This window comes from Fundulus heteroclitus, chromosome 5 (genome assembly GCF_011125445.2).
Source record: "Fundulus heteroclitus isolate FHET01 chromosome 5, MU-UCD_Fhet_4.1, whole genome shotgun sequence".
Lineage (NCBI taxonomy): Eukaryota > Metazoa > Chordata > Actinopteri > Cyprinodontiformes > Fundulidae > Fundulus > Fundulus heteroclitus.
In genome coordinates this window covers 22,574,092-22,588,120 of record NC_046365.1, presented here as the reverse complement: position 1 = coordinate 22,588,120, position 14,029 = coordinate 22,574,092, and the positions used below count along the sequence as shown (strand labels likewise).

The window sequence follows — 14,029 nt, the reverse complement described above, 5'->3', positions numbered from 1 at the left end:
TTTTTCACAGGGGCAAAGAACAAAAGATAGGGGGGAACTTAACAGGTCAACATTTCATTGTTTAATATATTAAGCCAAAGAGCCAATTGTGGCTCTGGAACTGCAGGATGCAGACCCCTGATCTTTTCTCAATACAGCAGGAGCTTAACGTGAAACAGCATAATTTTTTTTTTGTATTTATTTTTTAATTATTCTGTTATTTTATTATTGGGTAAAATCATAAACGAAAAAAAATACAACTGATCCAAATGATCAGTCAGTCACGGTATCTTTGTCAGCACTTATCATCCTAAAAAATTTAATATTGTGTTTTTAGTATAGGGGCCAAGAACAGTTCTACAGGGGCACAGGCCCCTGTTGGCCCCTGTCTAGAACAGCCCCTGCTTCCCACATAGCGTTTTGCATGTTGGTTCAGTTTAGGCCTCACCTGACCTCCATCCCTTCTCCTATACATGTTTGCAGCGTCCCCTACATGGATTGTAGCAGACGGGACTTATTATATCCTTTCAGCAATTGAACCATCTCGCCACCCTTACATCTAGGACATACTTGTGGAGAGCGCCACTAATTGTTGACAGGTCCTCCCACCTGTTTTCAGGTGATCGATTAAACAGCCTAAATCTGCTTCAAACTGCTTTTAACTTTTCCACAATGTTCTTCCTTTGTAGATGTCTGTCAAAAGGGTTCCTGGGAGATGAAAACCATTGCAAATCATTACAATAGCCAGGTACCTCCTGGGAGGTCACTGCAGATTGATTCCACCAGTAAAAATCATGGTTATGTCTTAAGTCTTTATTGTCCTCCACTCTAAAATCTGCTCCTGTCTCTAGACAGTTACTTTGGGTCAGATCTTGCTTTTCCAAGCCTTCTTGGTGGAGTTGGAGTCAACGATCAGCTGAGACTGACGCTTCAGGGCCTCTCGTGACATGATGTCAGTCTCCTCCTCTTTGGTCTCACCCTCTGTGACATAAGCACGGACACAAAGATGCATTCACATGCTGCGATTGTGTGTATGTGTGCGCGCGCATGTGTGTGTGACTGTGTGGAGGGTTTAAACTCACCGTCCCTGCCGAGGTCCTCTGTTTGGTCCTCTGGGAGTTTGACCTTGGTGTTGTAGTTGGGAAGCTTCCCTTCAATCCTGGTGTAGAACTGTTCAGAGGACCAAGATACGAGCAAATAAAGTTAAAGTGTTTCAGTTTGTCTTCTCATTTAAAAATAAGCCTTTTACTCTCTTTTACTCTCTTTTGTTTTCTTCAAACAAAACTGACTTTGATCATAAAGGGAAACTGATTTGCAGTAGAGGTAGGTGGCATACGTGTTTTGATAGCTTTCAGATTGACATTATGTTCCCGCTGCCTTTGGCAGACGTTTTTAATCCAAAGCGACTTACAAATGAGGACGTAACAATGCAGGTAATTTCAAATTCAACAGTTAGCTTATTAGAAGGAAGACCACATATCAGGGTCTGTCACTCAAAGAGACAGATGGGCTTCCCTCACGACGTCAGCCTGGGTTCAGCGAACCATAACGCAGGGATACCGGTAGCAGCTAGCGCTCGATGTCAGAGAGTTAGCTTAAACTCCCCGACCTGTGGACAGTTAAACTAGTCTGCTCTTAGAGATATGCCTCGAAACGAGAAGAGGTTTTCGAAAGACGTTGCGTGGTAGCGCAAGCTATTTATAGGAGGGGTGACGCAGACGTCGCGATCACCAGCCAATCAGGATTGGCGTAATGAGATAAATCCAAATAGAGCTCGACAGATTTACTTTCACAAGTGGAGCAAACAGCTTTCGCCATAATGCTCCGCTTGATTTGTGCGTGTAAATAGCTTTATTGTGATTCCTGCAGGGAGAATTTCAAATTATATGGACACTACAATGGGAAAGTAGGAGAGTAAAAGAAAAACAAGAAGAGAAAAAAAAAAGAGAAAGAAGAGGTGAAAGAAAGAAGAGATAAAAGGAAGAGAATGATAAAACTTCCTCTGTCTGCTCCATCACCTGGAAAGAGACACAAAAAGAACAGCACAACCAACAGACATAAAGCAACAGATACAATCGTGTAACACCTTGATACCATTGCTAAATCATATGTATTATTATTTAAGCTGACATGTGTAATGTGATGCCTAAAAAAAAAAGTAAAAGAAAGTAAATAAATTATAGCCTTTCTATATATAAGTGAACATTTAATACCTGGGACCCAGCACCTGTGGGAGATTGTGAGAGTGCACTAATTTAGGTGAAAATTATCCAGAAGGAAATGGCTTGATAGTGATTGTGGAGAACCGAAGACATAAAGAGATAAATGCTTCTGAGGAATACGGCAAGGGGCGTATCCCATAGTGAGACATCGAAACGAATCCTCTGAATGAGAACTAGTGCAGCAGAGAGCAAGAGAGAGGTAGGAGATGTTTTCAGAAGAGCTGGGTCTTTCTGCAAAATCCACAGGGACGCCCCACCTCTGGTAGCCCTAGCTAGCTAACCGGAGTAATCGAGTCGTGACATGAAGCTTTACGAGAGCATTCCAGTGGAACGGCATCCATGCAAACTTTAACGTATGTTGCAGCCCTCGGACGACTGTTTACCGATCTCAAGTCTTATAAGAGGGATTACCTTCACCTTTATATGGTATTTTTGGTAATGTTGAACCCTGGGTGACATCTGTGACTTATTGTGAAAAAAACATTACGTTGTACCTTAGATTAACAATATCATTCAAGAAAAACGATCAGCCGAACATTTTATAAATGACACTCCGACGTCTCCTATAATGATCAAAACTCAAGAAAATGAAATTAAATGAGGCTTGATGTTATACATCCAGCAGAACTAGAGTTTGGTTAAATGTAACGCAGCAAGCTTCACCATTTACTAAAAACCAGCTCTGATGCTTACGTTTGGACCACTGACGGGGTTTGACCATCCAGGCTTCAACCCTCTGAACCAAACCGTCACCATCAGAGGAAGGTCCTGACTGAAGGCCCTGCTCTGATTAACGGGCCTTTCAACAGGACAACGCAGCATTGGACCATCATTATGAACCATCCTGCACGTTCCACTGATCCAGATTTCACTGAAAATGTCTGGAAGCAAGGTTTATGAATACAGGGGTTGGTTCCTATGTGAAGCTGCCTTCACCACATGGAGCAACGTTCCCACCAGCCGACTGGGAAAACTAAAATCAAGCATGTCTAGATAGTTTTTGAAATGCTGAACAATAACAACCGGTCTTCTCACTACCAATTCCTGGTTTTGATATGTTTAGTTCAGTTTTTATTTTAACTTGTTCTACCAATGCTTCACTGAAAGCTGCAATTTAACTGGAGAGCCACGGCTGGGACAAGTGTATTTAGGCTGGAAACAACGCTCACAGCTTTTTTTACTCCACTCTTCTAATCCTAATCTACAGAAAATTGAAAAGAAAAAACAAAAAGCTAGTAAGCAAACCACCTACTACACAATTTGGTGGATGAAACGGCCTACTGCCTCAGACGAAGCTGTGACTTGAGAAGAAATTACTGTAAATATCTCCATGACAATGGCTCTAAGAACAACAGCCTTGATATTGATCCTGAATGCCCATTTCCTGAAAATAGACCAATGCTTCCTGTTCATTGCTGTAATTGATACATTTCATACAGTTCATAAAGCACCATTCACAATAACTAAACGACAAATAAAGCAACAGAACTGTTCTGGTACCACAATCTTCTTGTTCAGCTACAGATTCTTGGACATAACTCGCTGAGCGGCCTCATCTGGAACATGTGACGGCGACTGCGTTGAGGCTATTGTCTAAAAAACAGCTAATTCGATTGAACTGGACACTAAACTTTAGGAAACCTGGAGGAAAATAACCAGTGAGAGCTGACAGACCCTCCGGATGAGTCAACATTACCACAGCATCACCATCAGCAGCTCTGATCAGAGAGCCTCTGTCATCGCGTTATCTGATCTTCCTCCCAGACGCTTGTCTGGGACAGGGTTAATAACTGCCACACGGGTTTTTTCTGTAGATGGAAATCGGTTTTCCATGTGCCAAAGGTTTCCAGCAACGTAGTCATACAAACTATATCTCACCTCATACTCCTCGATCTCCTTCGCGATAGAAGCCAGGTCCTTCCCTTCAAGTTCCTTCAGTAACATCTGTAACTTCAGCTCACACTGGCTCAGAATCTCCAGCACAAACTCGTCTGAGCCCGGTCGGACCGTGCCGGCGCTGTCCTCCGTCTGAAAGAGGCGCAGCATCAGACGACACGTGAGCCCGACCGTTAACGGACGCGTCGACGTAAAAAGGGGAATGGCGACTGGGATTTACGAGCAGGATGTGCTGGAGTTTCCCCGCCAGGTGCTCCACTCCCGCTCTGACGGTGCCGAGGGTCTTGACCTGCCAGCCCAGGCGCTCCGCGGCCGCGACGCACCTCAGCTGCTGAAGCTGCAGCTGATGCTCGCACTCCTCCAGCATCTGTTGCTCACTGATAAAACAAGATAAAAACAACACTTAACAAACACACGGGTCTGTCTGCGCAGGTTCTCCAGACGAGGAGAAACATAGACGCTCTCCTGTGGATGGGCGGCACCTGGACAGTTTAGCCTCCCCAGAGTATTTAATGTCCTCGAACTGCTTGCCAAGGAGCTCCTTCTGCTCCTTCAGCTGCAACAGGACCTCCTCGTTCTCCTGCTTTAGCTTCTCTAAATGTTGATGATTCTCCGTCTGAAAGATAAAGTGCTCCACGACCTCCTGCGGGGACGGCACACAGGATCACGAGAACAGCATGCGTCAAGGTTTTTTGTCACATTTACTTATTATTTTTTTTGACATTTATACCTGGATATCTGTGACACCCGTCGCATCTTTGATTCTCCTGAAGGCTTCCTCAAAGGTGGAGATGGCCTTCTCCTCTTCAGCTGCCATCCTGGTGGTGCTGTGCTGGGCCTCGCTGCTCAATTCGTCTGGCTGCATTATTGTTCTCTGAACCTGCAGGAGGCAACCGGTTGTAAAAAGTTACTAATTGGTACTTCAATTTGTAATTGAAATTAATTTAGTCTTGGATAGACCATTGTCCCCAAGGTGAAGAATATTTCCACCTGACCTTTTTCTCGGCCTTTTCAGACTGACTCTTGCGCTCTTCGGTTTTCTGCTTTGACCTCGCTATGTTACTCTCCCTCTCCTTTTGTTCTTTGGACAGCTGTTCCTCCAGCTGCTGTAACTCGGCCTGACGGACACCAGACGGAGACACAAGGTTAGAGGGATCAAACACAACAAGGAGAACCGGAGAGAAACGCAAAGCTTCAGCCTGTGACTCTAGCAAAAAAATGCAGAGAACAGTCAGCCGTTCACCTTAGCAGCTTTTTTGGAGAGCTGAGCCTCGTTATACAGGATCTGCAGGTTGTGAAGCTCCTCTCTGTATTTCAGGATTTCTGCCTCCAAACTGTTGATCTGGTCTCCGTAAGTCAGACTCTCGTCCTGATTGACAGCGATGGAAAAGAGAAGTGAAAACGGGCGATGAAAGGTGGCAGAAAGGAATCCCACAATGGAAGTGGCTGAATGGTAACAGGTGAGAGGCATAATTTTGGCTTCAAAGGTGAAGATTGAGAGGATTTGATGTGCATCAAGAAGCACGTGTAGGTCTGATTCTAAAATGACCCGTTATCAAGTCAGTGAAATATTAACAAAGCTGAAGGAGATCTTAACAGAAGAATCAGTTCCTTTGTTTGTTTCTTGGCACGACATCCTCTGTGACAAACATAAAAGGGATAATCCGGTCTGTCTTTGATTATATACACTTCTCACTGCAAAAACGGAACTAAAAATAAGTAAAATGTTCTTAAAATTAGTGGTTTTCCTTGATTTGAGCAGGTAAATAAGATGATCTGCCAATAGAATAAGATTTTTGCACTTAAAATAGGAACAACTCATCTCTATCATCTTATTTCAAGTACAGTTTATGTATTTATCTTATTTTAGGGGTAAAAAATACTCATTCCCTTGGCAGATAATCTTATTTACCTACTCAAATTTAGGACAAAAACACTAATTTTAAGAAGATTTTACTTATTTCTAGATACGTTTTTGCAGTGCTTTGGTTGTGTTTTATGGCAACCTTTCATAAATCCTGCTTCCTTGTGTGCCATCACGGAAAAATTAAAAGACAGAAGGAAAAAAATAAAGCTTGGAAATGTTGAAGCAACGTCTCAAAAAACCTCATAAAGCTTGGGTACAAATACTGCAGGTCTTCTGAACGATCAGTCGCCCTAATCATACCACCTAATCAGCGGCACAGTGACTGAAGGAGCGTCGGGGTTCTGCTGCACTGCAAAAACGGAACTAAAAACAGGTAAAATGTTCTTAAAGTTAGTGTATTTGTCCTTGATTTGAGCAGGTAAATAAGATTATCTGCCAATGGAATGAGTATTTTGACCCCTAAAATAAGTTAATTAGATTAGATTGAAATAAGATGATGGGGATGAGTTGTTCCTATTTTAAGTGCAAAAATCTTATTCCAATGGCAAATCATCTTATTTACCTGCTCAAATAAAGGACAAATACACTAACTTTAAAAACATCTTACTTATTTTAGATCTGTTTTTGCAGTGTGTGGCCATCGCGTTGTCCTGATCTCAGTCCAGCTGAAAAGTTGAGCCAGTTCAGCTCGTGGAAAGCTGCCCAAAGCTTTTCCTGCTGGACCTTCCAGACTGGTCCACCGACAGCAGCAGTATACCTGGGACTTCATTTACAGGTGGAGGGTTTGTTTGACCAGCTAGTTGAGGTAAAACAAAAGTGTGTATCACAACAGACAATCACCCTTGTGAAGACCAAGCTTGGTCAAAACTGTTTTAACTGGAATTCTCATCTCAAATGAAAGGCTTTTAATCATTTTCACTTCATCCCATAGTGTTTCATCTTTTAAAGACTTTTACCTCTTTCCCCCCCCCCCCCCCCCCCCCACTGGGACATTTTATTAGGAGCGAAAAGACTCATGCATGAGGAATACTTTGGTAGCTCTGAAGGACCTAAAACAGGAAACATTTAGTCAGATTAAATGTCAGAAATTGAAGGAAATAAAGTAAATATCTGCTTTTAGCTGTAGATTGCATGCATATCGGCACAATTTGAACAGAAATTATTTATTTTTTCACATTGTTTTGAACATAAATGAAAAGAACAAAATGAAATAATCAAATTAATCACATCCAATCACGAGCAGAACTTCAAACCTCGGTCTCTGCAGGTCATAAACCCTTCAGAGTGTGCTTAGCAAAAGGTGACAAAACCTCCTGCTGGCATCAGATAAATGTGTTAATATCAAGCACAGGAGTTCACCCCTCCTACCCCGGACGTATCCGTTTCTCATGTATTGTGGTGCTGACAAAGCGGCTCTGGGAGTGTAGGCGTTGTTATTTACAGAACACCGTGTTGCCGTGGTGACCGCGCGATTCTATTAATCAAACACATAATCAGCAAAAACTGGGTCAGAAAGTACTGCACTATTGTGGTCGTCCTTTGTTGTGGTGATTAAAGCCTGAATGTGAACCACAGACCCAACCATGAGAGCGTTGCTACTGTCCTGCAGGTACGTTATCTCATAAGGGAGTATTTGTCGCACCCTACAGATTTCCTGTCTCTTTTTCTTTCCCCTCACAATTAAATGGATCAAAGACAACAACATGAATAAAGACAAAATGCCACTTTTAAATGTTCGTTTCATGTAATTTGGTGGGAAAAGCTGTCAAAACCAACGTATGGGAATTGAATGGGGTTAATCACAGATGTTGGTTTGAATTCAACAGCTAAGCATTAGTGACTGACCCGCAGAACCAAGAAATCACTTAAAAAGAACCTGTGTGACAGCTTGAAGTAGGCGAAAAGATCTCACAAAGTAACCCGCCTCATGCTCTGATCTAAAGGAATTCCTGAACAAATCAGAAACAAAGTTGTTAAATTGACGTTTCTATGGCTTTGTAAGTCCAGGATTTCAGCTAGAGCCACTTCCTACAATTACAAAAACACAACAACATGGAGCAGAGGTAAACCTTTGCAGGAGTGAGTGACTTATCGTCATTACTCCAGGAAGGGGAGTTGATGACTTATCAAGAAAACAAGAACTTTTGAAGGACTGCAGGCCTCGCTTGGTTCAGTTAAAGGTCAGCGCTGAGCGTACAACAATTCAATTCAATTCAATTCAATTCAATTTTATTTATATAGCGCCAATTCATGAAACATGTCATCTCGAGGCACTTTACGAAGTCAAATCAATCAGATTATACAGATTGGTAAAAAAAATGTCCTAAATAAGGGAACCAGTTGATTGCATCAAAGTCCCGACAAGCAGCATTCACTCCTGGGGAACCGTAGAGCCACAGGGAGAGTCGTCTGCATTGTCCATGGCTTTGCTGCAATCCCTCATACTGAGCAAGCATGAAGCGACAGTGGGAAGAAAAACCACCCATTAACAGGAAGGAAAACCTCCAGCAGAACCGGGCTCAGTATGAACGGTCATCTGCCTCGACCGACTGGGGTTACAGAAGACAGAACAGAGACACAACAAGAGAGACAAAAAAGCACAGAAGCTCACGTTGATCTAGTAATCTGTTCTACGTTAGATGGTAGTAGCGGGTGAGCTATGAGAAAGAGACTGGACAAAACTGGCACCTTTGTAAACAAAACAACAGAAAAAACACTCCTGACCAAAACAATAAAAACACAAACGCATAGCTCACATTTCATTAAAAAAAACATCTTCATAATCCCCAAGACTTTAGAGAAAATATTATGTGAACTGAAGAGAGGCACTTTTGTTACCAAGTTATTGTCGCCAAGGGTGCAATTACTGAGGGCAATCAGTTTTCCACACATACGGTCAGGTTGGATGGATAGCTTTTTTCCCCTGCAGTGTGTTTTTCAAATATTGCAGAACGGTGACATAAATGATCAAATGCAGCTAATCGGGGGCGAAAAAGAAAGTGTGCTGTCGAGCAGGCGTACCGTCTACCTACCTGCAGGTGACTTTTCAGCTTCAGATGGATTAACGTGCATTTTTCAGCCTCCTTGCACTTGAACTGAGCTTTCTCCAGACGGTTCCCCAGCGCTCGCAGGTTCTGAGGACAAATAACAGTACGGCTCATACGTCCGAAAATGATATTGAACATATACAGTAATAGCAATATGACTCTATTCAAAAATGATTCCTGCAGAGCGCGTTCATAGTGTCAGGAAATCCTGCCTTGCATGGCAAAAAATAAATAAAATAGAAACATTTTCAGCCTGTTGGACTGAGTCTCGGTGTGGTGGGCTCAGCCCTGACACAGAATATAGTGCCCAGGACACTAAAGGCCATGGACAGAGTAGTTACACTGCAAAAAGGGAACTAAAAGTAAGTCAAATTATCTTGAAATTAGTGTATTTTTCCTTGATTTAAGCAGGTAAATAAGACTATTTGCCAATGGAATAAGATTTCTGCGCTTAAAATAGGATAATTCATCTCTATCATCTTATTTCAAGTGCAGGATATCTACACTGCAAAAATGGAACTTAAAATAAGTCAAATTTTCTTTAAGTTAGTGTATTTGTCCTTGATTTGAGCAGGTAAATAAGATTATTTGCCAATGGAATAAGATTTTTGCACTTAAAATAGGAACAACTCATCTCCATCATCTTATTTTAAGTGCAAGATGTCTAATTATCTTATTTTAGGGGTAAAAATACTCATTCCATTGGCAAATAATCTTTTTTACCTGCTCAAATCAAGGACCAATACACTAACTTTAGGAACATTTTACTTATTTTTAGATCTGTTTTTGCAGTGTAATTCTCTTATTTTAGGAGTAAAAATACTCTATCCATTGGCAAATAGTCTTATTTACCTGCTTAAATCAAGGAAAAATACATTAATTTCAAGAAAATATAACTTACTTTTAGTTCCCTTTTTGCAGTGTATGCAAGCATTGGATTGACAAATTACAACATGAAGAAAGAGAAATAAATGTGGATTTATGACAAATGATCTTGTAATCGCACTGTTCAACAGTAATCTCGCCGTTGCTCTATTTCCTAATGGTGTGGAGTCAATTCGGCTGATTAAAAATCAACCACCACTGCTACAGCGTTCACAGCTTGACACATTTTTTAGAGACCAGGAGGCGAACTACCATGGCGTCTTCCTCTTTCTCACAACTCCAAGCATCGGAGGATGCTGCTCGACCGCTGCGCTCGTGCTTCCTTCTCTCTTCTTCCGTGTTCAGCTCTTCGAGGCGCTGCTGGCAGTTCTGGGTGGTGTGCTTCAGGGCGTTCAGACGCTTTGTTTTGGACAGCACCTTTTGGTCCAGTGTCGTGATAGCTTCCTGAGAAAACAGGGCAAATATAAGGCAGACAAACAATGTTTCAAACATTTAACAGCTTTTAGATAAAGAAAATAAATACAGCAGTATCACCTATCATAAATATTTACTTATTGATGAAAAAAAAAAACCCTGCTTCTCACCTTTTCTGTCATGTTGCGGAAGGCATCTTTTTCCAATCCCCTGTTATGAAAAGCCACTTTGATGATGCGTTCATCCCCCTAATTTAAAACACACAGGAATTGCTTTCATTCAGATTGTTTTCTTGTCAACATTTTGGAATTTTCACAAGTAGTCACACTTCTTGAACCCTTTTCGCTTTTTGACTATTTACAACAGCACACTGGAGTATTTCACGCGACAGAAGAACAAAACACGTTGCAGAATCATCTTACCCTGTGACTGCAGTTGGGAGTATTATTAATATAGCAAGTCTGTGCCGGCCTTTGGGCGCGTAGAGGCGTGCAGACATCGCTGAACATTACTCTTCGCGAAAACAACTCGCGCTCAGTCAAAATGAGTGGAGAGCATCCGTAATCTGAGCATCAGGCCGTTGTCCTGTTGGAAGGTCAAGCCCCACCCCAGTCCAGAGCCTTTTGCTGCCCCTGATAATTTATTTTTGAGGATTTGTCTTTATTTAGCGCCGACCGTCCTCCCATCAAATCTGACCGGTGTGAACTGTGCTAGTTAAGGTCGAGGCATCCCCACAGCGTGAGGCTGCCACAATCATTTCATATGAAGGGATGGGATGGTCAGAGCGATTACGCAGAGTTAGTTTTCCTCCAAATAGTGTTTTGCATGTTCTCAACAAAGTTACATTTTTGACCCGAGCCACTTCTTCCAGATGTTTGCTATCTCTCCTGCATGACTTATGGATGGCCATGTCCTGGCAGGCTTACAGTTGGGGTCAAATGCTGTTTTAACGTCAAAGGAACGTCCGAACAGTGCTCTGAGAGATGATGAATATTGTGTTATGACCTAACCCTGCTTTAAACGTCTCCACAGCTTTCACCCTGACATGTCCGCTGTGTTCGGCTGTCTTTATGAAGCTGTTTGTTCACTGTTCTCTAAAAATCTTCTATAGGCTTTCACAGAACCACTGGAAATATGCTGACGTTAAGCACACAGATGGTCTCTCTTAATTATGTATACAGCTTCTGAAAGGCAGCAGATAGTTATTTGCAAACACCTTTTGCATCAGTTTCTTTTTTTTTTTATCATAATTGTGTTGGTCTATCTGATAGACTCTATCACATGAAACACCATGAATTCTCTTGAAAATAAAATTGAAATCAAACGGCTGATGTTGCATTTCTCGGTAACTAGACATCAGACAAAGGAATACAACACAATCAGTCAATTATTAAGATGCAGGGTCTCTTAGAGGTGCAACATAGCATTTACTAAAACAATAATTGCATTTATTCAGACAGTGTACTTATGTCTGGAATGAAAATAAATAATAAAAAAAGGCTGATGGGTAGGTGGCACATCTCAGCAAAGTGTCGACCTCTGCAGACTCACAGCATTAGCCTCTGCCAGCTGCTTGTACAGCTTCTTGCTCTCCTGCCTCAGCTGGAGGATGGACTCTCGGTTCTTCTTGATGGTGACCTGGGAGCGCTGGTAAAACGCCGTCCTTTCGCCCTCTAGTGGACATACCCAATGATCGCAACAACAAAGAAAAACAAGTAGTCAGGCAAGTTTTGCTGAATTTACGCTAACTTAAAGCTCCGCTAAAAAAAAAAAAGCAACAGACCAACTGAAGCTGTATAAGTAATACTAAACACGAATACCACCTCAACCTTTATTTTTTTAGAGTCACAAACTTACCCAGAAGCTGAAGTTTACGCTGAAGCTCTGTTATGTGGTCGTGCAGCGACGGTTTTCCTCTGTAAACGGTGAGCGGCATTGTTTTGCTGTTGCTGGACGCAGTGAGTAGAAACGGTGCAAGCTTTTCTCTGCCCGAGTCCGGCTACGCTGTTGCTTAGCAACGTGTACACCGAAGTCTGCGCGCGTTGCCTCGGAAGACGGAGCCAACGGTGACGTCACATCCGACGCGGGTGTTTGTGGGATCTGTAGTAGACAGTGACCTGGCTGTCTGTAACGTCTTTCTGAGAATTTCGGACAAGCCATCTCCGAGTTTTTCGTCAATGCCAAGCAAACTTTATTTATAAGCCCTTTTAAAAACAGCTCAGGTGACCAGAATGCCGAACAAGTATGTTGCGTCGAGTAAATTACAATATGCAACACGCAAAAGATGTTATGAACTTGATTAAAATGGATAAAGTGAGCTCTGCCACGCCAAAATCTATTAAGAAAAGGTGGGTTTTTAGAGCCGAATTAAAAATGGAATTTGAAGAGGCCTGTCTGATGTTTAATAGCAGTAAGTTTACAAGGTGAGAAAACCTACTCGCAACAACGCATTCTGATTTACAAGCGCAAAAATATATTTGACTGGAATTTGTGGCCATACTGGTCCGCTCACCTGAGTACACTGGCAAAAGCTCAGAGAGGTAGGGCAGACCCAGACCGTTTGAAGATAGAAAATAAAATTAAAGACTCTTAAAGTGAACCCTAAACCGAACAGGCAACCAGTGCAATGAGGCTAAAGCGGGGAGTGCAGTGCTCTCTCTTTTGTGCAGGTAAAAGGCAGGCAGCTGCATTCTGCACCAGCTAGACGAGACAATATCTTCCATGCCTCGGAAAACAAAAAATAGGAGCTGGGAATCGGGTAAATCCAAGTAAAAAGTGTTCCAGTTAATATAAATATAAAAGTCCAGATTCCAAAAAACAAAAACAAAGAAACAACAGGTTAGGGTTCCAATAGGGTTGTCAACCCATTATTAGAGCCAAATTGAAGTATCCTGTATTTAACACTTTGAGCCGTATTTTGACTGAACACTAGATGGCGCTCCACACCTTACTTTCCTAGGAAGTCACATTGAAGCAGGCAGGGACCGTCAGACCGGAGCATGCTGGATCTATGGTGTGATCTTGCATTTATATCTCAGTTGCCGAATGTTGTCCAAAACTCCTGTTCGCTGGTTATTTTTCAGCCCTACTCTATTTTTGCATAACTTGTTAGGGAGGCATACTTTTTGATGTCCTATCCTGAAAGTTTTACATATGTGACGTAGTCGTATGTACATGTTATGTTCTTTGTCTGTTAGTATGTGTGCTTTAATATTGTTTGCTTAAAAAAAGTTGATTTCAGGGATTTCCAGCTGGGTACTTCAGAGTTCCTACTTGGATTGGGATGCAACATCTGTGAGACTCCATAGTATAGAGCAGTAGTCCCTAAACTGTTCTTGATGGGCTCCCCTGTGATTTAAAAGAAATTATTTGCGCCCCCCTCCAACCAATCTAGTTGGACAGAATAAGGTTTCACAAGTGTTTCCTTTCTTCACAGCTGCCTGATAATGACGGCAACAATCATTTTTATTTTAAAATGACACTTGAAGCTTATCCATCTTTCACTTCTTTCTGCTTTCTGACACTCGTGTCTAATGGAACGCGTTGATTCATCCATCCATGACTCAGACTTAGTTTTAGGCAGCCTGGGTTTCAGTGGAGCCACAGCGTTTATTACAGTCTGGCAGGTGGAATGTAACCAAGAGCTGAGGTAATTTGTATCGTGACATTTGATCTCAGGCATGACATATTTTTGACTGAAGACGTTAGTGAACCCAGCA

At 42.1% G+C, this 14,029-nt stretch overlaps 1 protein-coding gene across 1 annotated transcript; it reads right to left on the bottom strand.

The window, feature by feature from the left end:
* Positions 1–777: 777 nt before the first annotated feature.
* ccdc151 (coiled-coil domain containing 151) lies at positions 778–12,369 on the bottom strand. The gene is made up of 13 exons (XM_036137207.1): positions 12,168–12,369; positions 11,862–11,983; positions 10,481–10,558; positions 10,149–10,340; positions 8,997–9,098; positions 5,341–5,466; positions 5,093–5,215; positions 4,828–4,977; positions 4,580–4,740; positions 4,318–4,474; positions 4,080–4,229; positions 1,062–1,149; positions 778–960 (listed from the first exon to the last, which is right to left on the bottom strand). Exons 1-13 carry the CDS (start codon positions 12,244–12,246, stop codon positions 845–847), a joined length of 1,644 nt encoding a protein of 547 aa, XP_035993100.1. The 5' UTR covers positions 12,247–12,369; the 3' UTR covers positions 778–844.
* Positions 12,370–14,029: the final 1,660 nt, after the last annotated feature.

Excerpts from the sequence above, each read along its gene's own strand:
- ccdc151 (XM_036137207.1), bottom strand. The coding sequence starts at position 12,246 with ATGCCGCTCACCGTTTACAGAGGAAAACCGTCGCTGCACGACCACATA. Across the intron at positions 11,984-12,167 it reads GCGTAAACTTCAGCTTCTGG|AGGGCGAAAGGACGGCGTTT; the intron begins GTAAGTTTGTGA and ends TATGTCCACTAG. Across the intron at positions 5,467-8,996 it reads AGCTGAAAAGTCACCTGCAG|GACGAGAGTCTGACTTACGG; the intron begins GTAGGTAGACGG and ends GCTGTCAATCAG.